Here is a 26,265-nt window from a genome sequence, read left to right as displayed (position 1 = left end):
TGGGCCGTCCCGTCTGTCCCGGGTGGCGCGGGGGTAGAGCGCGGCCGGGTCGTTCCTGTCCCTACCTGCCCCACCCCGCATCGCGCATCTCCCAGCCTGCCCACTCCTCCCCCAGAACCCCGATGTCCCGACTTGTGTCCACCCCAGAGCTCCCATCTCACTCCCTGTCCCGATTAACCACACTCCTGGCTGCTCCTGTGCCTTGGATGAACTTAAACTGGAGGAACTAGACACATCTGTGTGAGGAGTATTTTTTTTCCCCCCTTTTCATAACAGACGTTTTAGTCTTCCTGCTGGGAAAGTTACACTGGCAGTTGCAGGGCCATTTTTTTCTATTTTGCAAATCTGAACAAAGGAGGAAGTCCATCTATAAGGGTCTGGGTGTGAGATAAACAATCGAAACAGTGAACCTTACACTGCAATCACCGAGCTACGTTGGGTGAGGAGATTCAGACCCGCCTGCCCTGTGTCAATTATGGAGGCTTGCGGGAAAGTCCAGAAGCTGCTGATCCATCCCATGGCTGGGATTAGGGTGAGTGGAATACGGCCAAACTGTATAAGTGCAGGGTCAGTTTTTTATTTAAATATTTGATAATTTTGTTCATCGTGGATTTTTTGCATTAATATTTGATTTTTAAAATAGTGCATAAAAATACCAATTATCTTGATTCCTGAGTTTTTTTGGCACCCCCTTAAATTTTGTGCCTGAGATGAATGCCTCATTCCTCTTACCCTAGTTCTGGCCCTATGATGAAACACCTTCTTCTGGACTTTTCTGCAAACCCCTACACCCTCTGCTGTGGGACCTTAGCCTAGATGAATTGGTCTCACTCTCGCATCTGTGTGAGGCAGGAGTTCACAGAGTGGGAGCCCAGTTATTTCCCAGGGCTCCTTCAGTCTCCTGTTGTTCACAGATTCTAACAGCCTACACTCCTTTGTCTGGCATTTAAGACCCTCTGTGATATGACCCTATCCTGCTTGCTGTTGTCCATCAACCCTGCACTCCTTGTCAGCCTGCTAGTCTGCCCCATCTTCCGCCCAGCCCCACCTCTGTCCCTTTACTCCTACCACATCCTCCTCAGCCATGCCTTCCCCACCTCCAAACCAAATTCCACCCCAGTTAAGTCTCTCTTTCATGGAAATTTCCTCTCCCTGAACTCCTGAATCAATAATCTGCACCATGTGCTATTATGCTTAAACCTTTGCTTCTTCGGAGGGTTTCCTGCAGAGCGGGCTGATTTTTGGCCAGTTTGCATCCATTTGGTGTTAGCTCTGAGCAGTCAGTGCCCATGCCATGTTGGTGATTAAATATTTAGAAAATCACCCAAGGTTCCTGAACCTTGCCTTGGTCAGTGAGATGGAGGTAAAAGTGTCCCTGTGACAGTGTTTAAGCACAGAGCCTGACGCTCTGCAAGCACAATGTAGATGGCAGCTGTAGCAGCAGATGTTGGTATTCTTTATTCTGAGTCAGATGGTGAAGGGCCTGTGGCCTTGAAGGTGACATTTGAAGGGCTTCGGGGTCCCAGCTGAGAGAGGTTTGAAAGTGCTGTACTCACCTCCTGAGGAGGAGTGCCTTAAGAGGACTCTTAAGAGAAGCAAAAATGTGTGTATGTGGTTTGGGGGTGGGCTCACGCCTTGAAAGGAACAAAGGAAGAGAAAGCAGCAGCTGGGGCTGTGGGGAGGCCCCAGACCTGAAGGAGCAGAGACTGCAGAGGCTGAGCAAGTTTGCCCAGCTGCTGCCCCACATGAGGTGAATATTCCTGATTTTGTTTTCTGTAACTGTGAAATGGGCTTTGACAATTTCTGGGCCATGAGTCATTTGGTCCGAGTGTGGGAAATAATTGCACAGTAAACATGCATCATTGCACATGCTGTGATAAAAGCTAGTGAGGGGTTGACAATTAAAATGGAATCAGGCAGGGCCAGGGGGAAGCTTGCACCATCTCTTCAACTAGCCGTCTGGTGCCGCGAGAGGGGCTTACTCCCTGGCCAGCCACTCAGGGCCCCCCAGCAGCTTTGAGTGACCCCACTGTCTTGACCTACCTGGTCCCCTGCCCCCTTGGGCTTCTCACCCATACCTGCTCAGCCCATCTCTCAGATTCTTCCTTATCTGGACACCCTCGCCCTCCTCTTCTCTCTGCTGGAAATCCTGGGGTTCTGTTCCTTCAATGCCCAGTTTGAGGCAGTTTGTCTGAGAAACTCTGCCTGACCAGCCCCCTTTCCTGCGGCCCCATTTTGCGTCAGTGGGGTGCTGGGAGATGCAGGATATGCCAGCTGAGTCAGACTGCCGGCTGTGTGGAATCGAGGGAGGGGGCATCTCAGGTCTGGTGACAGAGCCTGGTGAACTGAGATGGGCTCTGAGGGAAATCAGGAAAGGCTTCCTGGAGACAAGGTCATGTGAAGAAGGTGGGATTGGAAAAGGCAGAAAAGGGAGAGTGAGGATGGGGCCATAGGTGGAGGACACGGCATCATCAAAGGCAGGGAGGTGGGAAAGGGCAGGGGATTGAAGCAGACAGGAGGCCCTGACTCAGATCTCACCCTGACATTTACCAGGTCAAAGTGGGCTGGATGCTTACTGTGTGTCAGCGGCAGGTTCCTTACCTGTAAACTGGGGATGGTGGTGTCCCCTGTGTTGGATTATATAAACAGCCAGGCATGGCTGCTGTAATGAAAGATCACAAACTTATTGGCTTAAAACGACGCAAACTTATCTCACAGTCCTGTAGGCCTGACATCCAGGTGGGCTTGGCTTATGGCCCAGCCCCGGTCTCACAAGGTTGAAATCAAGGTGTCGGTGCTCCTTTCTGGATGCTCTGAGGATGACCCCACTTCCAAGCTCATTGAGGTTGATGGCAGAATTCAGTTCCCATTGGTTTTAGGACTGGGGTCCCCATTTCCTTGCTGGCTTATTTCTCCTTCTACAGCCATCTCTTCTACCTCTAGCTGGAGAAAGTTCTTTACTCTTAAGTGTTTATGTGATTAGATAGGGCCCACCCAGATAATCTGGGATACTCCTATGTTAAGCTTTACAACCTTAATTACATCTGCAAAGTCCCTTTTGTCGTGTAAGGTGACATATTTTCAGGTTAAGAGATTAGAGCATGGGTATCTTTGGGGACCACTCTGCATACCAAAGCACTCAATCCCAATCCACATGTGGTGGAATTAATCATAATTGTGAATGCTGTTCACAGTGGGATCTGGTTGGCAGACATGGGAGTAGAGGGCCATGCCGCTGGAAAGGCAGGACGTGGCCATATCCTGGGGTAGAATGACATTTGCCCGATGAGGCCTTGATAGAGTCTCCAGTTCTGAGCTTCTAAAATGGTCACGTGCACACGAATCACCTGGGGATGTTGTTAAATGCAGAGTCTGATTCAGGAGTCCTGGGGCAAGGACTGAGATTCTGCATTTCTAACAAACTGCCAGGGGACGCTGATGTTGCTGCCATATTTTAAGGAACAAGGATCTGGGTCATTCATTCAACAAACATTCACTATGGGATTTTACCATATCCCAGGCTTCGTGCTGGGCAGTGATGAACAACAGAGCCATGTTTTTGCCCCAGTGCAGGTTACACTTCAGTGGGGAGGACAGCAATTAAGTAACAAATTATGTAATGAAGAAGAATGTACAACAGAGATGGTTTCTAGAATGTCTTCTCTGGGGAAGCAGAATCTGAGTTGAGATCTGAAAGATGGCTAAGTATTGCCTCAGAAAAAGAGGGCATGGCATGTGCACAGGACTGAGATGGTGTGATGGGTAATTTTATGTTGGCTTGGCTAGGCTGTGGTGCCCAGGTGTTTGGGCAAACACTAGTATGGATGTTGCTGTGTAGATATTTTGTAGGTGTGATTAGCATCTATAATCAGTTTACTCTAAGTAAAAAGAAATTACCCTCCATAATGTGGGTGGGCCTCTTTCAATCAGGTGAAGGCCTTAAGAGCAAAAACTGAGGTTTCCAGAGGAAGAAGAACTTCTTCCTCAAGACCCCAACATTAACTCCTGCTGAGTTTCCAACCCGCCAGCCTGCCCTACACATTCACAGTTGCCAGCCTCCATAATTGTGTGAATCAATTCCTTAAAATACATAAAGCTCCCATTGTTTCTGTATTTCCAGAGAATCCTGTCTGATGCAGATGGGAAGAAATTTGATGGAAAATAGAAGGCCAGTGTGGCTAGAGCTCAGGAAGCAAGAGGGGAGGAGGTAGACAGAGGAGAGATAGTGCAGGACCTTAGAGACAATATTGAGGATTTTGACCTTTAACCTGAGAGCAATAGGATGTCCATAGAGGGTTTTAAGGAGAATGATAAGATCAGATTTGTGGTTGAAAAAGATCACTTTGGCTCTAGCTGAGAAATGAACTAGAAGGGGGGATAAATCTCCAAGAGGGGATGTAGAGGCTGGGGCAAGAGTGCATAAGTCCAGTCAAGGCCTGCTGGTGGCTTGGTCTAGGGCAGTGGTTTTCAAAAGGGGGTTATGAGGTCAAAACTATTTGCATAATAATATTAAGGCACTGTTTGCCTTTTTCACTCTTGTTCTCTGATAAGTGTACAGAAGAATTTTCTAAAGGCTTCGGGATGTGTGACATTGCAACAGTTTGAATGTAGAAGCAGGTGTGGGAGTCTAGCTGCTTCTCTTAAGCCAGATGTTAAAAGAGATTTGTGACACCTGCCCCTCGCCTGCCTTCTGGATTGTTTGTGGGAGACAGAGATGAGAGAATTCAGGATGAAAAAACTGTATGTTCTGTGGAATTTATGAGCAAGCAGAGCCTCAGAAATCAGGACTGGTGGGAGCAGGGGAGCAGCTGCTATGGCTTCAAAAATCCTGGTGGACATACAGGAGGAGGTGAGCTGTTCCATCTGCCTGGACCTCTTGACAGAACCCCTGAGCATAGACTGTGGCAACAGCTTCTTGCCAATCCTGCATCATAGGTAACAGTAACAGCAAGCAATCAGAGATCAGTCATGAAGGGGAAAGCAGCTGTCCTGTGTGACAAACCGCGACCAGCCTGGGGACCTGGGGCCTAATCAGCAACTGACCAACATAGTGGAAAGACAGGGAGGTGGTGTTGGGCCGGGGGAAGCAGCCAAAGTTAATTCTTTGTGCTCATCATGGAGAGAAACTCCAGCTCTTCTGTAAGGAGGATGGAAGGTCATTTGTTGGCTTTGTGAGTTGTCTCAGGAGCACTGTGGTCATCACACATTCCTCTTGGAAGAGGTTGCCCAGGAATATGAGGAGATGCTCCGGGTGGTTCTGGAGAGGCTGAGGAAGGACCAGCCAGAAGCTGAGGATTTGGAAGCAGACATCAGAGAAGAGAGAGCTCTCTGGGAGAATCAGATACAGAATGAGAGACAATGTATCCAAGCAGAGTTTAATCCTTTGAGAGGTATTCTGGACAGCCAGGAGCAGAAGGAGCTGAAAAAGCTGCAAACAGAAGAGGGGAAAGTCTGGATAACCTGGCAGAGGCTGAGAATGTGCTGGTCAAGCAGAGCCAGCTTGTGAGAAAGCTCATCTCAGATCTGAGCATCAGTTGCAGGGGTCAGAAATGGAGATGCTGCAGGATGTGAATGGCATCATGAAAAGGAGTGAGAGTGTGACCCTGAAGAAGCCAATAACTTTTCAAAACAAAGGAGTGCATTCCGAGCTCCAGATCTGAGTGGGGTGCTGTGTGTGTTCAAGAGCTGACAGATGTTCAATGCTACTGGGGTAAGGAAAAACCGCAGTATCTTCAAGCCACTCTGTTCTGATCACCTTTCAGAATTTCATCTTCTCTAGTAGACCTCGTGCTTTAATGTCCCCCCTTCTAACACATGACATTTCTCCAGTGTTCCCTCCCTCTGACCCCTGAACAAAGTTCTTTCTAGCTCTCTCTCAAATTCTTCTCAAGATCTTCATCAAAATGTCATGAATAAAATGACTTCATATCCTTCATATGCTCTTTAATTTTCCTACAGTGTACGTGACGCTGAATCCAATCAAGACTAATTCAGATGTTGTCATCTCTGAGGATTGGAGATGAGTGAGATATGTACTTGATTTAATGAGAAATTCATTTTGGAAGGGCAATGATGATGATTATGATATTCTGGGCTCTCACTAGATCATATTGGGGGAACATTACTGGGACGTAAATGTGTCCCAGAAAACTGCCTGGTTCCTGGGGGTACACTGTAGAAAAGATACCAAATCCTTTTCAGACTTTGGTGTTAAAAAGGTGCAAGTCATTGAAATGATTACTCCAGATATCAGCCTCGATATAGCTGCTGGGTTGCAGGTTTACGGAATCAATATGGGTGTAATGCTTCTGAGACTTCTTCTTCCTCAAATCCCTGCTCTCGACCCTCTCCTTGACTGCTTCTCCCTGTTGTGTTGGGGTTTTCCTAGACCATGAGGCTAACACTGTCATTTTTCAATGTTACAAACTATGGGTTTCTTATCTATAAATTCTCTAATTGTCACTTTTCTCACACTGTTTATCCATATTTCAACCCCCTTGCGAATGGTAAAGATCCCGTATCCCTGTGTTCACCAAGCTCTTGAACTTTCTTACACCCTCGCTCACTCTGTAGTGCCCCTTGTCCTGGGGAACATCTCTCGCACCCAGTTCATGGCACCAACCTGACCATCTTTTCCTCGTTCTCTCCCTTCTTTCTTTCTGAAAGTCCTTCAGTCATCAATAGGATGTACAATTTGCCTCATGTCTTATTCTTCCAAATCTCGCTAGAATTAAGAGAGAAGCCTCATTCATCATTTTCCATATTTTCAAGGAAAACTGATTGATCCTTCCTAAAAATCAAAGACTAGAACTGGGATAACACCTCGGCCAACACTACTCGACATTCTCTCTGCCACTGGCCTGAGAGGTTGAGGCGAAGCTTTTCAACAACCTTGGGTGTTATCCAAGATCTTATATAGGAGACTTTTGCTAAGAAACGAGTCCTTAGGGGTGTGTGAGTTTACCCAGGATGCCCATATTTACTAAGGAGTTAGGGAGAAAATAATATAAACAGTATATACCAAGACTGTAGGTTTTGTGTTCAGAGTGTGAGTTCAAGCCCTTCCTCTCCACATGCTAGTGGTGTAACCTAGAATAAAATACTTAAATATTGTGCCTGGTTTCTTAGAATCATTTTGGGATAAAAACTGTTAACTGTGAGAAACTCAATACCATTAAATGTAAAGCCCCTAAGTGTCTTGACTTAATATATTTGTTCTGCTTTTTACTGAAAAATATAAGCTGTCCCATAGAACAGGTTTCTACCTTCAGGGGAAATATAGAAGACTCTACTGAAGTCTCATTTTTCAGGCCCCAGGTACCACTGTCAAGGTTACTCCAGCTCTTCTTTGATTAACAGGCAGATATATATCACAGTTAGATTTCATCCTAATTCTGATGTTGCCACATACTAGCCTTTATGAAGTAAACTAAATTCTATGGGATTCACTTTCTCATTTGTAAAATAATATAATGAAACTTACCTGATGGAGTATTGTGAAAATTAAATAATAGAATTTTTAATAACTTCTGCCATTTCCTAGCATTTTAACAGTGATCCATAATGGTGGGTATCCCCCCACCCTTTTTTTTTTTTTTTGACTATCTAGTTTACTTTAAAAATTATTAAAATTTTTACTTCATTTTAAAAAATAGAATAATGATTAAAGAATCACAGATATTTAAAAAATATTCTCTAATTGTAAAATAAATATTTCAGCATTGTAAAATGGTCTTTGTTCTTATTATTTTCATAGCCGCCTGGACCTATTTTATAATTTTAATAGCCCCTTAATCTGATTATATTAAAAGTTGATTTGATATTCAAAAAAAGAAAGAGATTTTCAAATATGTAAAGTGATGCATTCTTCTCATTAAATTATTTTTGTTTTTGAAATTTTAGTTTTCATTAAAAATAGTTTATTTATGTCAACATGTAATGGGTCAATTATTATTTTTAATGAATTAATAAATAGTTATTTAAAAATTTCCCCCAGTTTTAGTTTTGAATATAATAATCGGTAATACATTAACATTGATGGATGACAGCCACATAAACAAAAGCCCTTTGGGTTCCTCAAATTTCAAGAGTGAGAGGAGTTCTAGAGGCAAAAAAGTTTGGGAACTGCTGGTCTAGGTTGATGGCAGAGAAGATGAGGAGCTGTAGCCTAGTCAGACAGATAATTAGGCAGTGAACATTTTCTGGACCCTGTGACTGACTCTCTGGAAGTTGGAAGTGAGAGAAGGGCAGGAGTCAGGGGGCACCTCTGGGTTTCTGGTTTGCACCACTGGTGCTGAAGAAGGCCCAGGTGAGGTGGGGAAGACGATGAGGTCAGTCTGGTCCATTGGGTTGGAGGTGGCTGTAGGGCATCCAACTGGGATGAACTCTAGGTAGTTGACTGTCAGGGTCTGGAGCCTGGAGAGAGGGCTGGGTTGGAGCTAGGAATGTGGGAGTTGTTCCCTGTCTTCTGCTGGGTGATGAGCTCTAGGAGGTCAGAGTCACGGTTGGATTCTTGTTATCTTGGTATGCATGCGGCAGGAGGTTAATAAATGCTTGGAGGTTGGGTGGTGCCTTCACAGGCCTGTGACAATAACAACCTGCCTCATTATGTGCTTGTGCCTAGGCAGCCAGTGAGACCTGCACTGGGTGACTGTTAGGAAAGAGACTCTGGTCATCATTCAACAAGGAGTGAGAGCTAGAAGCTGGGGAGGGCAGCCAGATGCCAACGAGCGACACCATCGGCCATCGGGGTGACCTAGTGACACCAAAGGATGCTAATGGACCAGGTGCAATCTTCCCTTTGGGTGCTGGACTTTAAAACTCATTCACGGAGTTGGGGCCAAAAGACCCCTTAAAACCCAACCACCCAGATATGAACACAAACAAGCCAGAAGCCAATCAAACCCAACCCCTCTTTCACCAAGCAATAGCCTGAAACCTGGAGCACTGCTACTTTCTTTCTGGAATTAGAGACATTTAAGACTCCACTTACCAAAGGGGCAAGCAGCCCGGTGCCCTGAGAGCCCTGTTAGTGCCTGAGGCAAAGGAAAAATCAGTAATCTTGACCCTGCCTTTGATTTAAAATTTTGACATTTGGTTCCTCATGGATTTTTTTTACATGAATTTTAATTTTTTAATATAGTGCATTAAAATATTATTTATCTTTATTAATGAGTTTCTCAACTCCAGAAATTTAAACCGGAGTTGGGTGGTTTGGAGATGAGTCACACCAAACCAGATCACCTCCCATCTGCATTCAGAGGAATGACAATCTCACTATTTCTTTAATGACGGGCCTCAGGGTTTGGGGTCAGATGCCCCAGTCAATTTCTGCAACATCCACCCTGCTCGATTGTCCTCTTGGTACTTATCACCCTGAGTTAGGTAATTTCAAAAAAATTATCCACCCCCACCCACCACTAGAATGCATGCTTTGTGAGGGCGGAGACCTTGTTTGCTTTGTTCACAGTGCCCGAAATGGGGCCAGATACAAAGTAAGAACAGCTAATGATTACCAAGCACGTGCAGTGTGCTAATCACCTCCTATGTAGCTCATTTAATTCTCACCACAACCTTGTGAGGTAGGCATTATTGTTCCCGTTTTACAGATGGGGAAACCGAGGCATAGAGTGGTTAGGTAACTGGCCAAGTTCAGGCAGCTAGTAAGTAGCGAAGCTGGGATTTGAACCGGGGCACCCTAGCTCTAGTTCAGGCACTCCTGACATTTTGGGCTGGTTAGTCCTTTGCTGTGGGGGGCTGTCCTGTGCACTGTAGGATGTTTAGCAGCTTCCCTGCCTTCTACCCATGAGATGCCATTAGTACTCCCACACCCCTGACTGTGACAGCCCAAAATGTCTCCAGACATTGCCAAATGTCCCCTGGGGGGCAAAATCGTCCCCTGCAGAGAGCTACTGCTCTAGAGCGTTTAACTGCTGCACCACCCTGTCTTCCTATTTTGAAGAGATGGAGAAATACACTGAGTTCCAGTCTGTGGTGCAGCCATCTCCTTCGGGTCTGCTCACAGTGAGGAAGGGGCACAGGGTCTCCATCCTAAGTCCTGGCAGCAGTCTGGGCCACTCTGAGGTGGGAAGGCCAAGGGCACTGGGTGCTGCCTTTAGCCACCCCCCCCACACCCCCCCACCCCCCCGCCCCAGAAACAAAGAGGATGGAGAGCAGGGGAGGGAGCAGCTAGCTCAGCAAATGCCTTGACCTCTGGGCCTTGCCCTGGGGAGAGGGATGAGGCTGATCTGAGGAGCCCCTGCATGACTTCTGGCCCCAGAATGAGTCATGGTTGAAGTGTCTCTGCTTAACAAAGCACCTTTCCCCACATTACCCCATTTGCACCTCAATTTACCCTCTCCCCCCTTAACATTACTGACTATCCTGAGCTAAGCACTCTGCATGTATTAGCTAATTAAATTCTACTCTATGATGAGGTACTATTTTCATCCCCATTGTTCAGATGAGGAAACTGAGGCTCAGCCAGGTTAAGTGTCTTGGCCATGCTCATTTGGCAGGTGTGTGGTGCAGCCTGCAATTGGAACCAGGCCCTCTCACTGCAGAACCCTCTGTGTCAGTTTGGCTATATTATGTCCCCCAGAAAAAGCCATGTTGTTTGATGCAATCTTGTGGGGGTAGATGTATTAGTGTTGATTGGGTTGGAATCCTTTGTTTCCAAGGAGATACGACACAATCAATTTGGGGTGAGACCTTTGATTGGATAATTTCCATGGAGGTGTTACCCCACCCATTCAGGGTGGGTCTCATTAAATCACTGGAGTCCTATAAAAGAGTTCACAGACAGAAGGAACTTGAAGCAACTGAGAATGACATTTTGGAGAAGCTGCAGCTTGCAGACATTTTGGAGAATGCAACCCAGGAGCAAGCAGATACCTAGAGGGGAACATTATGGGAGAAAGGCATTTTGATACCAGAACTCCAGAGTAGATGCTAGTCACATGCCTTCCCAGCTAACAGAGAAAAGTTTTCCGGACACCACTGGCCATCCTCCAGTGAAGGTACCTGATTGTTGATGCATTACCTTGGACACTTTATGGCCTTAAGACTGTAAATGTGTAACCAAATAAACCCCCTTTATAAAAGCCAATCCATTTCTGGTATTTTGCATCATGGCAGCATTAAAAAACCGGAACACTCCTCCTTTGTCTATTCTGTTGTCCCTTTTGGGATGGGGGGTGCACAGCACAAGGTTGCAGCTGGGAGAATAACAGCCAGAGGAAACTGTAAAGCCGTTAAAGAGCCACCTGGCTGCAGGTCACAGGGAAGCTTGACAGTGGGTCACGCCTTCAAGCTGGCATCATGTGCTCTGGGTGTACCTTTTGTGGGTAGTTGTGAGGAGGCAGCTCCTGTGGACTGGGGGTTGGGACTCCCACCCAAGGGCCCCAGTGGGCACCTAGATGCCTTCTCTGGGAGGCAGCACTCAGACTCTTCCTGCCTGTGTGTTTCTGCCCGTCCTCCTCTGCCATCCCTGGAGACTGTGGGTGGTGGCCATCTCTGCAGCCACGCAGCATCTCCTCAGCCTCAGCTGGCCCTGCTCCTGGGGCTGCCCTCTCCTCTTAGGAATCCTTTCCTTCTGGCTTGACTTTCTCCACCCTATCTCCAATCCTTTGCACCAAAATGGCACATCAGCATTCCCGGGGCCTTTGCATGTCTGGTCCCTCTGTCTGGCATGCCCTTCCCCATCTGTGGAGCTTTTCCCAGACACACCCCCCCGCCCCCGTTACTCCACCACACAGGCCTTTCTGTACCACCCTGTGACAGCTTGTCTCACATGATCATGGTGTGTCTCTCTAGCAACTTAAAGATGGCTGCAAATTCTTTGCTCCTGTTCTCATTCTCTGGGGAGCCTCATTCCCCTCCCCTGTATGATGGAACTGGTCTTGGTGACTTGTTTGCCCAATAGAGTGTTGTGGGGGTGATGTTCTTGGATGTCTGAGGCTCGGTCATAAGAAGCCTTGCAGCTTTGGTCTGATTCTCTTGGAACCCAGCCACCATATTGTGAGAAGTCCAAGCCACAGGGAAAGGCCATGTGTGGGCGCTCCCGTCCACAGTCCCCGCGTAGCTCCCAGCCGACCAGACACGGGAGAGCGCCATCTTGGATACTCTGTTCAGAAGAGCCTCCCAATGGTTATGGACCCAGGTGCTGTGTGATGACATCACGAGAGACCCCAAACAAGAACTGCCAGCCGGGCCCTGTCAACCCATAAAACTGTGAAAGATAAACAATATTCTTTCAAAACACTAAATTCTGGAGTGGTTTGTTCCTGGAGCAACAGATGATTGGAACAGGCCCCCTCACCAGTCTGCGAGGTCCCAAAAAGCAGGGATTCGTGTCCTTGTCACCTCTGGATCTGTGGTCCCAGCCCAGGGCTTGGCTTGGCAACTATTCCTCAAGTGAAGGAATGAAGCACATCGAAACTCCCCATTCACCCTGAGATAGAATAGATTTATTAGCAAGAGGTAATCAGGAAACATGTATTTTTACAAAAATGGAAATTTCTTTTTCCAAACAAGCTGTAAGATGAAACATTTTAGGACTTGAAATAGAATTCTCATACCACTAGGTATTGCTTACAGCAAAAGTTGTCTGTCTGTCGTAAGTGGAGCATGCCTGCCACTTGAGAGTTAACCTGTGTTTTCTATACTGTACAATGTAAAAAATACATGTTAATATTCACAGAATAAGCACTACAGTACTATATTCCTGCTAGAAGGCATTTAGACAGGACTACAGTATATGCAATAAAAACACTTGGTTATTGATTTTCTAATTCTACAGTGTGGTACTAATTATCACAAGGTATACAGATTCAGAGCATCTCAACATAAGCTTGTGGTGACTGTTAGGCGGCTAAAAGAGTAAAAGTGACATTTTTGTGTCCCCGTCTTCCAGTGAATGCTGGGCAGCGGTTGGCAACAGTCCTTGTGACTGTGTGTTTGACTCTGTTTCCCTCGGGAAGTCCCAGGGCCTCGTCCAGTTTTATTGAGACTGCTATTCATGCTATCTGATGTTATTCCTAGAGCAGGGAGTGACAAGGTAGCTGGACGAGCCCGCGGCATTGGTGCCGATGGGCATGGCTCTCAGCAGAGAGGACTCCCTGCCTCCAGGTTACCGGGAGATGGGAGAGTTTTGAGACCTGCGATTTTGGCTGAAAAAGCTGCTTTGGAAATTGGCATCACCATCAGCGGCAAGATTCGTCAATGACTGGACTCTGGGGTATGGTTGCCCTTCCCGCCCCACCCCCCCACCCAGTTCTAACGCTACATGGAACATGCTGGCAGGACGCTGAGTGGCCGACTCGACCCAGGGGCCCGGGCTGGGGAAGGACGAAGCAGGGTTGGTGCCTAAGATCCATGTCTGCACAGGGGCTGCTTTCCCTTCTGAGAAGACTGAGGTGTCTAGGAAGCACAGACTAAGAGTACAGTCGTTGAAAAGAAACAGGCACTGCAGGAGAGAGGGTGGAACGGATGGGTGACGTCTTAAACAGTGCAGAAATTCATATTCCAGTTCTACAGGAATCTAAGAACAAGAGTGGATTTGTGTTCTTGGAGAAGCACAGACTCAAGAAGGAAATCCAGAGAAACCAAACAAATATGTACAATATCATATAGCGAGTGTACACGGAGTGGCTGCGTCGAAGCTGCCACAGCGTCAGGTCGGGAGTTTTGGTTCTATTCGGAGAGAAGACTCGTAGAGGCTTTCTTCGTCCATTACAAAAGATTGATCCAGTAAATACTGGGTTACCTGAAAAGAGGAAAAAGAGAGAAAGGAATGACAGGGTTGTGGGACCTCCAAATCACAATAAGTGTGGAAAACGGATGTCCTGTGGGAACCAGTTACCCTTCTGCGCGTGGGGTCAGGTTGGGACATAAGGCAAAATCACCGAGTTAAGCAGTTGTTTTGTCTTAATGTTATTATTTAATAGCATCTTAATGTTTGTCTTAATATTAAAATCACATTTAGTCAAAATTACCCTTGACTGCTATTTCTTTGGCCGAGTACTAGATGAAGTGTTTTGGGCCATTTCTTTAAAAAATGTCTAAAATGTCAACTGTAGAATTGAGGTGGTGGGTGTTTTCATAATTCTTTCCGTGTTTCTATATGTTTGAAGAGTTTCATAATAATATTTTGGGGAAAATATATTTAAATATCAGGATTATGTAGTATTGTGAGATGTTTGCCCCAAGAGAGGCAAGTGGGAACTGAGGCTGGGTGAGGCGAGAACTTCCTTCCCACCCCCCATCCCTTTGGCTCACTCTGGGGCAAATTCTTAGAGTGGAAGGTCAGGAAGATTCACCTTGTGACTTAAATTAGTTTTTTTCCTCCTGCTTCCCCATCCCCTCCTGCTCCCAAGTTGGGCTTTGCTGAATTCCTGTGAGTTAAACGTGCAATGAGGGCATCTCACAAGCAGCCCTCAGCTCCAAAAGTCTTTCCAGGCTCAGTTATTTGTGGTTGTGCGGAACTGAGGGTGCATTTTCCCAAAGAAAGCCAGAGCAGAAAGGAAAAAAAAAATTATGTTTCTCATTACATGGTTGAGACTCTTCTGATAGCTGCTTGGGGTCTTGGCTAATTGACTCTCTCTGCTTCTGTAATGGCAGGAATCTGCTGTCAAGTATGCTGATTAACACTTGTACATAAATGATTAATGGCCCATATCCAGCATCTCTGGGAAGATATCACAGTCTAGTTTAACCCATACACACCAATAAAGATACAGCAATTTTATCTACCATATGAAATAAACCAGTCTTTTATACCTGGCTAATAGATTCATGTGAACAACCCTTCCTAGAGCACAAAGTCTTGCTACCCGTCCAATCCTCTGGGAATCAGTGTCCTGGCATGTCCCCTTGTCAGTTCCTTCTGTAATGAGTATGTCCAAGATCAATTTCCCTAAGAAGTTTACTTAAGTGGGAGATGGTTGCAAATACCGCCACTACAAAGTTGGTAATGAAAGAAGTCCAAAGAGCAGTGATACGTATCTGTATTGCATCAGAGTTTGAAGGAAAGTATAAGAAGAAGGGGGCAGGTGACTTTCGAGACATTCCGAGAGGGATGTGACCACAATGCCCCCCGGACAAAGTCTCTGTCTGGTCTACATGGCAACTCTGCGGCTCCCAGGCTAGAAGTCATCAAGGCAATGTCCCCAAAACAACAAATACAGCCACCAAAACGCTGCTGAGTCTTAATATTTTTTATTATAGAAGAGATGATGTGACAACATTAAATACATTTTTGGAGGGAAAAAAAAAGCCCTAAATCCTACTACTCTAACATAACCATTTGTATTTTTAGATGTGATCTTCCAGTTCTTGAACTTAGATCTATTTTATATAGTTACGACCACGGAATGGATAACATTTGGAATGCTTTCATTTATACTATTATGAAAACTTTCCATGTTTCCACAACATAATCTTCAATGTTGTAATATTTTGTAGCTGTAACAGAACACCATTTTGCTGTATAACATTTTTCGGAACTCTTCTCCTATTGTTAGATGTGTAGAATCTTTTCAGAAGACATTCTTGCTGCAATGAATATCTTCATGAATACAGAATTTTTCCTCAACTTTTTTTTAGCATAAATTCCTAGGAGTAGGATAACTGAATTTCTTCCTACATTTAAAAATATTTCTTTCAAAAGGATCTTTGCCAATCTCAAACACTATCAGTACTTGTCAGTAACGACCTTTATTTTACTTAAAAAAAAATTATATGATAAAATCTACTCTTTTTGATGAACTCAATTCTGATGCACAATTAAATTTGAGAACCACTGACTTTAAACACCTCTGCTCTTTCCCCCATGTGCCTGCCCCACAGCAGCTGCCCTGGCTCTCCAAATGCCAGTGATCACCTTTTCAGCCTCATCTGAGTCCTACACCAGACCCTCAAAATCATTTCGCTCAGCCAGTTACCCCTTCAGTGAGACAAGAAACCTATTGTCTCTCAAACATGTCTGAGGGCCCCTAGTTCATCGCATCAGATAGTAATACTTTTAAAAAGTACTTCTACAAAGGTTGTCATATTTAATCATCAGAAACAACCTAGCCCAAGTTGGAATGAGAATCTTATTTTACAGGTGAAGCAGGTAAGTGATTTGCAGAAGGTACCACAGCTGGTGAGTGGCTATGGCAGGATTTGAACCCAGTGCTTTTCTGTTAGAACAAGAGAAGCTCATGGGCTCTTGTGGGAGAGGATGTAGCAGTTGTGGATAGAAAGTGAGATATTGCAGAGGGAGGAAATTGGGAGATGCTGACGAATCTCTAGTTTGCTGCTGTGAATTGGCTGAGGGAGCTATCATGAAATGTGGCCTCTCACCTAGCAGGACAGCCCCAGTTCAATTAGTGGTTTTAAGCTGGTGGATTCAATGTTTGGTCTGGTTATTTAAATCACTGTGTTTATCCTTCCAATGGTCCCGCCACACTCCCCACCAGATCAGCAGGACCTTTCTTTTTCTTTTTAATTACAATTTAAGTTCTTTTTATTTTAAAATTAACTTCTATATTATTTTAGAGTAATATTTTTATGTAGTTTAAAAAGTGAAATAGAATTAAAAGGTTCATAAAGAAAAACAGCAGTCCCCTGCCTTGTCCCTTCCCAACCTGCAGCCTAGCTCAGTAGAGAAAACAATTGCTAGTTCTCTGAGAGCCTCCCTGTCCAGTACAGAAGCCACCAGCCAATATTGCTACCAAAACTTGAAAGGTGGCTAGTCTGAATGGAGGTGTGCAGTGAGTATAAAATATACACTGGATTTTTGAAAATTTAGTATGCAAAAAAAAAAATCAAAATAGTTTTTATATTGGTTATGCAACCAAGAAGTTAAGAATTAACAAATGATTGTGATTACTGAATCATTATATTGCTATTTCTTTTTACTTTCTAGTATACTAGAATAGCCAGAGGGAAATACCTGAAATTACTGAACTGTAACCCAGCTGCCTCTACCTCTGACAATGATTGTATAACTATACAACCTTTATCTTGTGATTGTAAAAACCTTGTAACTGGCCCCATCTGTATCCCCTAATTCTGTTTTCCAACTTTAGAGTCTTATGATCACAAAAGACAGTCCCTAATGTTTATTAATGAAAGAACATGAGTCAGCCCAGAAGTAATCCACCTCAATTACTGAACTATCTTGCTAGACAAAGCTGGATCTAACCAAAACGGGCCTGTTTGATGTATAGTACCTTAAACTTCAACCTAAAAGTGACCTATACCTCATTATAGTACTAAAAATCATGCCCATCATCAAATTAAGGCCACCATTTCATTACATATGTTATGTGCCCAAGCATGTAATCAGTCTGTGCTTGCTCAGTAATTTGATCATCTCTAACTTTATCATCTCAAGCTATTGTACTCATTATCCTAAAGCCTGCCTATCTTTTGATACTATAAAACTATCACAGTTACTGCAGTTTGGGGAGACAGATTTTTAGGCCAATAGGCCATCTGATCTCCTGCTTCGTGCTTAGCAATAAACTCTCTTTGAAACCCCGGTGTCTCACGAATTGGTCATTTGAGCACCATGAGCAGAGAACACCCCTCCCCCCACTGCCCCCCAGCTTTAGATCAGTATCAGTTATGTTTTGAAATGAAACTATTTTGGATATATTGTGTTAAATAAGATACATTAGTATAGTTAATTTCATCTTTTTTTTTATTGTGGCCACTAAAATATTTAAAATTACATATGTAGCTTATATTATATTTCTAGTGGACAGTCCTATTTTATATATTTCTTCTGGTATTTATCTCTGTTAAGTCTATTTTCCTACCAACATTTTATTTTAAAAAATGTAAAATCTACAGAAACAGCATATATGTGTATCCTTTTTTTTTTCTGAACCATTTGAAAGTAAATGGCAATGCACTTGCCCCCTAAATAGTTCAGTATGCATCTCCTAAAATCAGGGAAATTCTCCTATATAACCACAACATCATTACATCCAAGATATTGGACATTGATACAACAATACTATCTAATAAATGTATGATATTCAAGTTTCTTTAACTGCCCCCCAAAGAACCTTTATAGCTTTTTAAAAAAAAATCAAGAATCTAATCCACATTCACACATTGCATTTAAATGTCATATCCTCTAGCCTTCTTTAACTGAGAGCAGTGCCCTCTGCATGTTTTGTCTTTCATGATGTTGATATTTTTCAAGAGTACAGCCAGTGGCATGCTGGAGCTGGCTCATACCAGCTTGCGAGAGCCAGTCCTCAGCATCCCTTCCCTACTCTGATTGGTGGCTTGAAATCAGCCCTGCTGGGGGTATTTACACCACGGAATTCAGCAAACGCTACAATCAGCACTCCCTGCCCCAAACACACACATTCCTTCCCCCAGAGCGTTTAACATTTATCAGCACACTGCTGAGTACAGACCAGGATACTATATAGGAGATGTTGTGTCTCATTATGCCCTTTATCCATCACCCCAAATCCCAGGACACCCTGGCTCCTTTGTGAGAATTAGATTAAGTTTAGCTTTCACACAGGGTGGGGGCAGCTCAGGGGAATGGCAGTGGGTCAAGAAACCAAGCTATAATCAGTGGCCTGTCCTCCTGTTTATCCGCCCACTGTCCTTGCAAGGTGGAGATGGGGGGGGCGGGGGGAGGTAGAGGTTCCTAAAATAGCTTCATAAATTGTTACCAAACTAGCTCAGACTGGCTCTGCAGTTAAAGAACAAAGGAAAGGTCGGTGGAGACTTGTTTCAAATGTTCCAAGTTTGCGCAGGAGACTTTTTTTTCAAATGTTTCCAATTTGGGTGGGCTGCATGTTTCAAAGTTGGGTGGGCTAGTTAGGCTTGTCGAATAGAATGTAACCTCTGGAGTATCCAGCCACTGGAGAAACAGGGGAGGGACTTGCGGTTAGGCCTAGGGAATAAATACTGCTGGGTCTATTTTTTTTTGTGCGCCAACCCCCAACATTTGGTTGGGCGCCCGTTCTTGCAAGATCGTGAATTAATTCTTTTCTTCTCCACAATCAGGTGAGTGTTTATTCCTTTTTAGGAATAGTGCTTGTTTCTCATAATTCTTGGGGGCTCATCCGGGATCCGAAGCATTGAGGAGGACCCCTGGGACGGAAGAAGGGAAGGCGCGCCCCGCCGTTTGAGCGGTCTCGGACTCTGTCGTTGGGGGCCTGCTGCTTCTGACTGCTGGTGAGACCTGCGATCAGGTGCTTAAGTCTGCTGATTGTGGACAAGAAAAGGGGAAAGAACAACGTGACTTGCAGCCACCAGGTAACTCTGTGCACAGACCAAGGTAAGGAAAAAGAACTGTTAAGTATTACCTTGGTGGTGGGGACATTCTGCTGAGTCTGAGGCTGATCCTGAGGGAAAGACGCCCAGACAAGACTCAGAATGGGGAATAGAGGCAGTCGGCTGGCCAGGGGACAAAGGGAAGGGGGTACCTGTAGGGTCCCCTGGGGAACATTCCTCTGGATAGTCCATTGGGGAGGATGTTAAAACATTGGGCTGAAAGTGATTGGACCAAGGGAAAGGATAAAAGGAAAATGATTCAATATTGTTGTTATGTTTGGACAAGAGAAAGCATTTTGGCACCCGATGTATTCTGGCCAAAATATAGGCCAGATGAGGAATGGCTTTGTGCTGACCTCATGCATTATGTTAATAAAAAGAAACCTTTTTCCAAGGAGGAATCTGACTATCCCATGTACTGGCTGCAGGGAAAAGAAACCAGTTTTTATCCCATGAAAGTTAAGAACCCAGATTCAGAGACTGGATCTTTAGAAACTAAAACCTGGGATCCTTTGTTAAGCTTTCCCCCGCCTTATGTTTCCCCTCCCCCACTGGGGCAGGAACAGTTAAACCTTAAAGATTCAATGGAATCAGGCCACGTGCCTAGGCAATCAGAGGGGCAGTCGGAGAGCCAATTGGTGGCTACTGCTTCATTGGTTTCACCTCACCAACAGTTAAGAAAAGAATTGGAACAATGTAAGAAAAATATCCGGAGGTTTCTGTTTCTGGAGGCTTCTGAGGAGAGGAGGGTAAGAGTATATAAACCTGCTAAATCTCTGTACCCTCTCAGAGAGTACCTATTGGATCAGAATAAATTGGTTATGTATATGTCCCATTGATGAGTACAGAAGTAAGGAACTTGAAGAGGGAAATTAAATCATTAATGGAAGATGCAGCAAGGCTAGTTGAACAATTAGATCAATTCTCAGGCCCCAGTTTATGCACCTGGTCTGAACTTATGTCCATACTAAACATCCTCTTTACAGGAGAGGAAAGGGGAATGGTGAGGAGGGGGGCTATGAGAGAATGGGAGAGGCAGCACCCGCCTGGACAAGGGGTGATGGCAGCAGAGCAGAAGTTCCCCAATGTGGACCCCAATTGGGATAATAATGATCAGGGGGCTGGAACACACATGGAAGTTCTTAGAGAACTAGTTTTACTGGGAATTAAATTGGCTGTACCCAAATCTCAGAACTTAATTAAGGCTTTTGAGGTAAATCAGGAAAAAGATAAGGCTCCTTCACCCTACCTGCAAAGGTTGAGGGACCAGGTGAGGAAGTACTCAGGGATGGACCCTGATGATCCTGTGGCCCAGGGAATGCTAAAGGTCAGCTGTGTAAAGGGATCTTGGCCTGATATTCAAAAAAAGATCCAGAAAATGGACGGATGGCTGGATAAGCCATTGGAGGAGTTATTGAGAGAGACACAAAAAGTGTTTGTAAGAAGGCAGGAGGAAAAGCAAAAGCAAAAAGCTAAGGTCATGATAAGTACAGTTAATCACATAGTCAAGGAAAGATTAGGGACAAGGCAGGGAGGAGGTAAACAGAGGCGAGAGAGAGAAGCAGTTGGAGCCAGTTGGAAAGAAGGGAGAAGGGCCCAGAACTTTGCAGGGTGCTATCACTGTGGGAAACCTGGTCATTTCATTTTAAACTTGGGAGTGCCCAAGTTTAAAAAAAGAAGGTCGGGTGGTACCCCTAATGAATTTTGAGGATTAGGGGAGTCAGAGGCTCCTTATCCCGAGAGCCCACAGGGAGCCTCTAGTAAATCTAAAGGTGAGCCCATATCAAGAAGAAATTACATTTTTGGTGGACACCGGGGCAGCTCGATCTTCTGTAAATCATCTCCCAAAGGGGATCGAACTTTCTGGTAGTTCTCTTGCAGTTTCGGGGGTAAAAGGGGAGAGATTTAAAGTTTTCATCCTTAAGCCGACTAATATTTGTTAGGAGGACAACCAAATTGTGACCCCCTTGTTGTATATCCCAGAAGCCAGGAGTAATTTGCTGGGAGAAAACCTAATAATACCCATGGGGCTGGATTTGGAAGTGAGAGATGGGCGGTTAGAAGTTGTTTTGGCCTTACTCACCGAAAAAGATAAAAGGGATATAAAAGGGAAAGTATGGGTAAAGGAAGGAAATAGAGGGGGGCTGCAGTACCCCCTATTAAAATCAAATTAAAGAAGGAAGGGGAAGTTGTTTGCCAGAGGCAATATCCCATTCTGCTAAGGGGAAGACAAGGACTTCAACCCATCATCGAAGGTCTCCTTCGAGATGGACTCTTGGAGACCTGTGTGTCCCCTTTCAATACTCCTATTCTGCCTGTCCAGAAATTGAATGGTAGTTGGAGGATGGTGCAGGACCTAAGGGCCATTAATCAAATTGTTCAGGTCCGACATCCTGGGGTTCCTAACCCTTACACTCCCCTCAGTAAGGTCCCCTACCATCATAAATGGTTGAGTGTAATAGATCTGAAAGATGGCTTTTGGGCCTGTCCCCTTGACCCAGAGAGTAGAGACCTGTTTGCCTTCAAGTGGGAGAATCCCTTCACTGGGCGGGGGCAGCAAGACCGGTGGACGGTCCTACCCCAGGGCTTCGTGGAATCCCCCAACCTCTTTGGTCAGGAGTTAGAAAAAGTCCTAAAAAGATTTTCAATCCTGTTGGAAATCACCCTTTTACAGTATGTAAATGATTTGTTGATATCAAGTAAGGAAAGGCAGGTATTGGCTCAAGCTACTAAAAACCTATTAAACTTTCTGGTAGATCAAGGCCTGAGGGTGTCAAAAAGTAAACTACAGTTTGTAGAAAAGAAGCTCGGTACTTAGGCCATCTCATCAGTGAGGGAAAAAAAAAATTAACCCAGAAAGAATTCAGGCTATAATTAACCTACCCCTCCCCTGGACAAAAAGGGAATTAAGGAAATTTCTGAAATTGGTGGGGTACTGTAGATTATGGATAAACTCTTATGCATTCCAAGCTAAGGGGCTATACCAAAAACTGTTGGAGGAGGAGCCTGATAAATTAAAATGGAAGGAGGGAGAGAGAAGGGCCTTCAAAGTGCTCAAAAGAGCACTGGTGCAGGCTCCTGTTGCAGCCTTCCCCTCCCTCGAAAAACCTTTCCACCTGTATGTCTCAGTGAGTAAAGGAACAGCCTTAGGGGTACTGATCCAAACTTGGGGAGGTCAAAAAAGACCTGCAGCCTTTCTTTCCAAAATTTTAGACCCTGTCTCTAGAAAATAGCCTGAGTGTGTTCAAGCTGTTGCAGCAACTGTGCTCCTGGTGGAAGAAAGTAGAAAATTAACCTCTGGAGGGGCATTAGTGGTCAGCACCCCTCATCAAGTCAGAACAATTTTATCTCAAAGGGCAGGGAGATGGCTGACTGATTCTCGAATCTTGAAGTATGAGGCGATCCTAAGGAAAAAAGATAACTTGGTTTTAACCACAGATCATAGCTTAAACCCTGCCTCCTTCCTTTGGAAAGGGCCTGATCAGGCAGGAACCCCTGAACATGACTGTTTAGATTTAATTGAATATCAAACTCGAGTTCAGCCCGACTTAGGGGATCTTCCCTTGCGTTCGGGGGAAAAATTATTCATAGATGGGTGCTCTAGGGTTCTTAAGGGAAAAAGACACAATGGTTATGCAATTGTAGATGGGCTAACTTGTGCAGTAAGGGACGCTAGCCGATTGCCCAATGAGTGGTCAGCTCAAACTTGCAAGCTGTATGCACTGAATCAAGCCCTCAGATTGTTAGAGGGAAAGGATGGTACAATCTATACTGACTCTAAGTATGCCTTTGGGGTAGTCCACACCTTTGGAAAGATCTGGAAAGAAAGGAGATTAATTAACAGCAAAGGGAAAGAATTGGTCCACAGGAAATTGGTGAAACAAGTGTTAGCCAACCTACTCTGACCTAGAGAGTTATCAGTGGTGCAAATAAACGGACATGAAAAATGTTATTCTTTTAAGGCAAAAGGCAATAGGTTAGCAGATGAAAAAGCTAAGGAAGCCTCCCTCTGTCCCTCTCTAAAGTTAATAGTTCTGTTACCCTCCATCCCCAAAGAGTCTGGGGTCCCTATATTCTCCAAGAAAGAAGTAAAGGAACTGGAGCAGTTGGGAGCAAGCCTAGATAATCAGGGAAAATGTCTCCTCCCAGATGGCAGACAAATGTTAAACAAGCAAATAATGAGGGAGGTCTTAGCAGTTTTACACCAGAGGAGTCGTTGGGGAGTACAGGCTACGTGTAATCTAGTTCTTAAGCATTTTGAATGTGTGGGCCTTTATACTGTAGCTAAACAAATATGTGAATGATGTATTATTTGCCAAAGGGTTAACAGGAAAGTCCTAAGGAAACAGGTACATGGGTGAAGGGAACCAGGCCTCAGACCATTTCAAAGTGTTCAAGTTGATTACACTGAGATGCCCCCCGTGGGGCAGCTAAAATATGTTCTGGTTCTTGTAGACCATCTGACAGGGTGGGTGGAGGCATATCTTCTCGCCTCGGCCACAGCAGCGGGAACTTGCAAAATTATCCTTGAACAAATCATTCCCCGCTGTGGGTTAGTAGAGAATACTGATTCCGACAACGGCAGCCACTTTACCTCCTGTTTATTGCAAAATGTTATGCAAAGCTTGGGTATTGCATGGGATTTCCACACACCCTGGAATCTGCCATCCTCAGGAAGGGTGGAAAGAATGAATCAAACCTTTAAGAAAAATCTTTCTAAGCTGGTCTTTAGAGACCAAATTACCATGGACTAAGTGTCTACCCATCGCTCTGCTAAGAATTAGAACCGCCCCTAGAAAAGAACTAGGAATCTCCCCCTATGAAATGCTCTTTGGCTTGCCTTTTCCAGGGAAAACTAGAGATCTCCCTTCCCTAGATTCGAAGGATCTCTTCCTTAAAAATTATGTACTGGCTTTGTCTTCTACTCTATCATCTCTCAGGCATCGTGGTTTGCTGGCCCAAACTCTGCCTCTTGAATTTGCTGTCCATCAACACCAACCTGGAAGCTGGGTGCTGATCAAGTTGTGGAAGGAGTCCAGACTTCAACCAGCCTGGGAGGGACCTCATCAAGTTTTGTTAACACTGAAACAGCAGTCTGGATGGCAGAGAAAAGCTGGACTCACTACCCCTGAGTAAAGGGACCGGTGTCTGAACCGGATGATAAATACCCAGCAACTCTGCCCAAATCTTGAAAAATAACTCCAACCTCAGATCCCTTAAGGGTCACTCTAAAAAGACAATGGCTGGGAGGGAATATCGGAAAAGCTGGGGGGGGGGGGGTGGGTCAAACCCTGTGTCTCCACACCACTTGGTCAGGTGCTTTAAAAAAACTGAAGAATAGGCAGCTTAAAGCTCAGACTAGGAATGGGGATAATTATGCTAGCTATAATGTTCCCAGTTCAGAATGCAATGAGTCCTGTCCAACTAGTAATAAATATAACCGAGGGCTTAGAGTTTCAAACAGTGCAGTTTGACACACGTCAGGTAGTGAACTGTGGAAATTTGGAGTACCAGCAGTGGCTGAGTGGAAAGGATAAATATCTATGCCCGAAGCCAGTAAGGAATGTTTTCAGCTAAGTCTCCCCTTGCCTAGGAATTGGATTCGCCCAACCCACTGAAAATTAAAGGATAAAATAACCTTTTATAAAGGGAATAATACCCCACCAAATTGCAGGAATCGTCAATGCAACCCAGCGGTAATAAGAGCTAATAAATGATCCAGTACCAGTGGAGGAGTTGATGGGGTATATGGCATAGGGGTAGTAGTTACTGGTAGAGATCCTCTGGGGAGATTCCATCTCCGGGTCCTTTCCCCTCTATTAAACTTGTCATTAACAACGTTCTCTCCAGTTAGCCCTTCAGTAATACTTAATGGGGCAAGGTAATTAAAATAATTAAAGCAGAAAACTTAAAGCAAACAATAGAAATAGAAACAGGATATGGGGGTGCAAATGCCTGGGTAGAATGGGTTAAATATACAGCCCAGAGCCTAGACAAAAGTAACTGCTATGCTTGTGCCACAGGCCGACCCACTGCTCAGATCGTGCCCTTTCCCTTGGGTATGAAAAAGCATGAGAAGGAGTGCAAGTGTGTGGTGCTCCTTTTCCAGAATACTGCTCCTGGTGAAAATTGCAGTATGTTGTCCTCCCTTTTTCCTCCAGTCAGGAGAGGAAACACCAAAGCCAGGCTAGCTCCTCATCCTAGTCCAGGAAACCACTCTGCCTGTCTCTCTAGATGGGGAGAGGGGCTCCAGGATCTCGGAACCATGGCCTCGTGTACCCCAGTGTGGGATGTGACTGAGGATAGTCCTGGCAGTTTTCCAGTCTAACCATACCACGAGCAGACCTTTGGTGGTACTGCGGAAGGGCGTCCTCCGACCAGTGTTACCTGAAAAGTGGAAGGGAACCTGTGCTCTGGTCCAATTGGCCATCCCATTCACCCTGGCATTTGGGAAAGGGGAGGAAGTGAAAACCCAAGAGAAAAGGGAGAGAAAAAAAGCTTACATAGTCCTTTCAATGACCGAATCTATTTAGACAGTGTAAGAGTTCTGTTTCCCTCCATGGTTATAATAACCATCTACCAGATTATATATTTTCCTTCTTCGTTCATCTGTCTTCCTCTAGAATGCAAGCTCATGAGGACCAGAAGCAGTTTATCTGTTTTGTTCACTGCTGTGCCCCAGCATTTAATACAGAACCTGGCACGTTATAGGTGCTCAGTAAATATTTGTTGAATGAGAGAATGAATGAAGAGCATCACAAAAGTGGCCCAATTAGTTAACCCACAGATTTTCCTTCTCTAATCTGGCTATCAGCTGTAAAACAGATGAGTTCATAGAAGATGGCAGATAACAGGTAGATTCTTAAAGGACAAATCTATCACAAAGCAAAGGGAAAAATGGTAAAAATTTTGATTTGCTGGTATGCTTCGGGGTGTGGAGCTGGATATTTTGGTGAACTGCACACTAGAAGG

General features: G+C 44.8%; 1 protein-coding gene, 1 long non-coding RNA gene and 1 pseudogene across 2 annotated transcripts in view; 2 read left to right on the top strand and 1 right to left on the bottom strand.

Annotated features, from left to right (window-relative positions):
- Window positions 1–1,655: 1,655 nt before the first annotated feature.
- Window positions 1,656–24,486, top strand: LOC119531705. The gene is made up of 3 exons (XR_005216392.1): window positions 1,656–1,750; window positions 19,024–19,297; window positions 24,234–24,486. It is a non-coding gene; the product is annotated as an uncharacterized LOC119531705 (long non-coding RNA).
- On the top strand, window positions 4,569–8,653 carry LOC119531704 (annotated as a pseudogene).
- The window catches only part of RASGRF1 (Ras protein specific guanine nucleotide releasing factor 1), a 120,182-nt gene continuing 106,362 nt past the window's right edge, over window positions 12,446–26,265 (bottom strand). Inside the window, 1 exon segment of the mRNA XM_037833258.1 lies at window positions 12,446–13,765. Within this exon segment, the coding sequence (XP_037689186.1) occupies window positions 13,673–13,765 (93 nt within the window). The 3' untranslated portion in view covers window positions 12,446–13,672.

This window comes from Choloepus didactylus, chromosome 4 (assembly GCF_015220235.1).
Source record: "Choloepus didactylus isolate mChoDid1 chromosome 4, mChoDid1.pri, whole genome shotgun sequence".
In the NCBI taxonomy this organism is placed as follows: Eukaryota; Metazoa; Chordata; class Mammalia; order Pilosa; family Megalonychidae; genus Choloepus; species Choloepus didactylus.
Note: the sequence above shows the minus strand (reverse complement) of the source record. Positions and strands in the feature narration are given on the sequence as shown.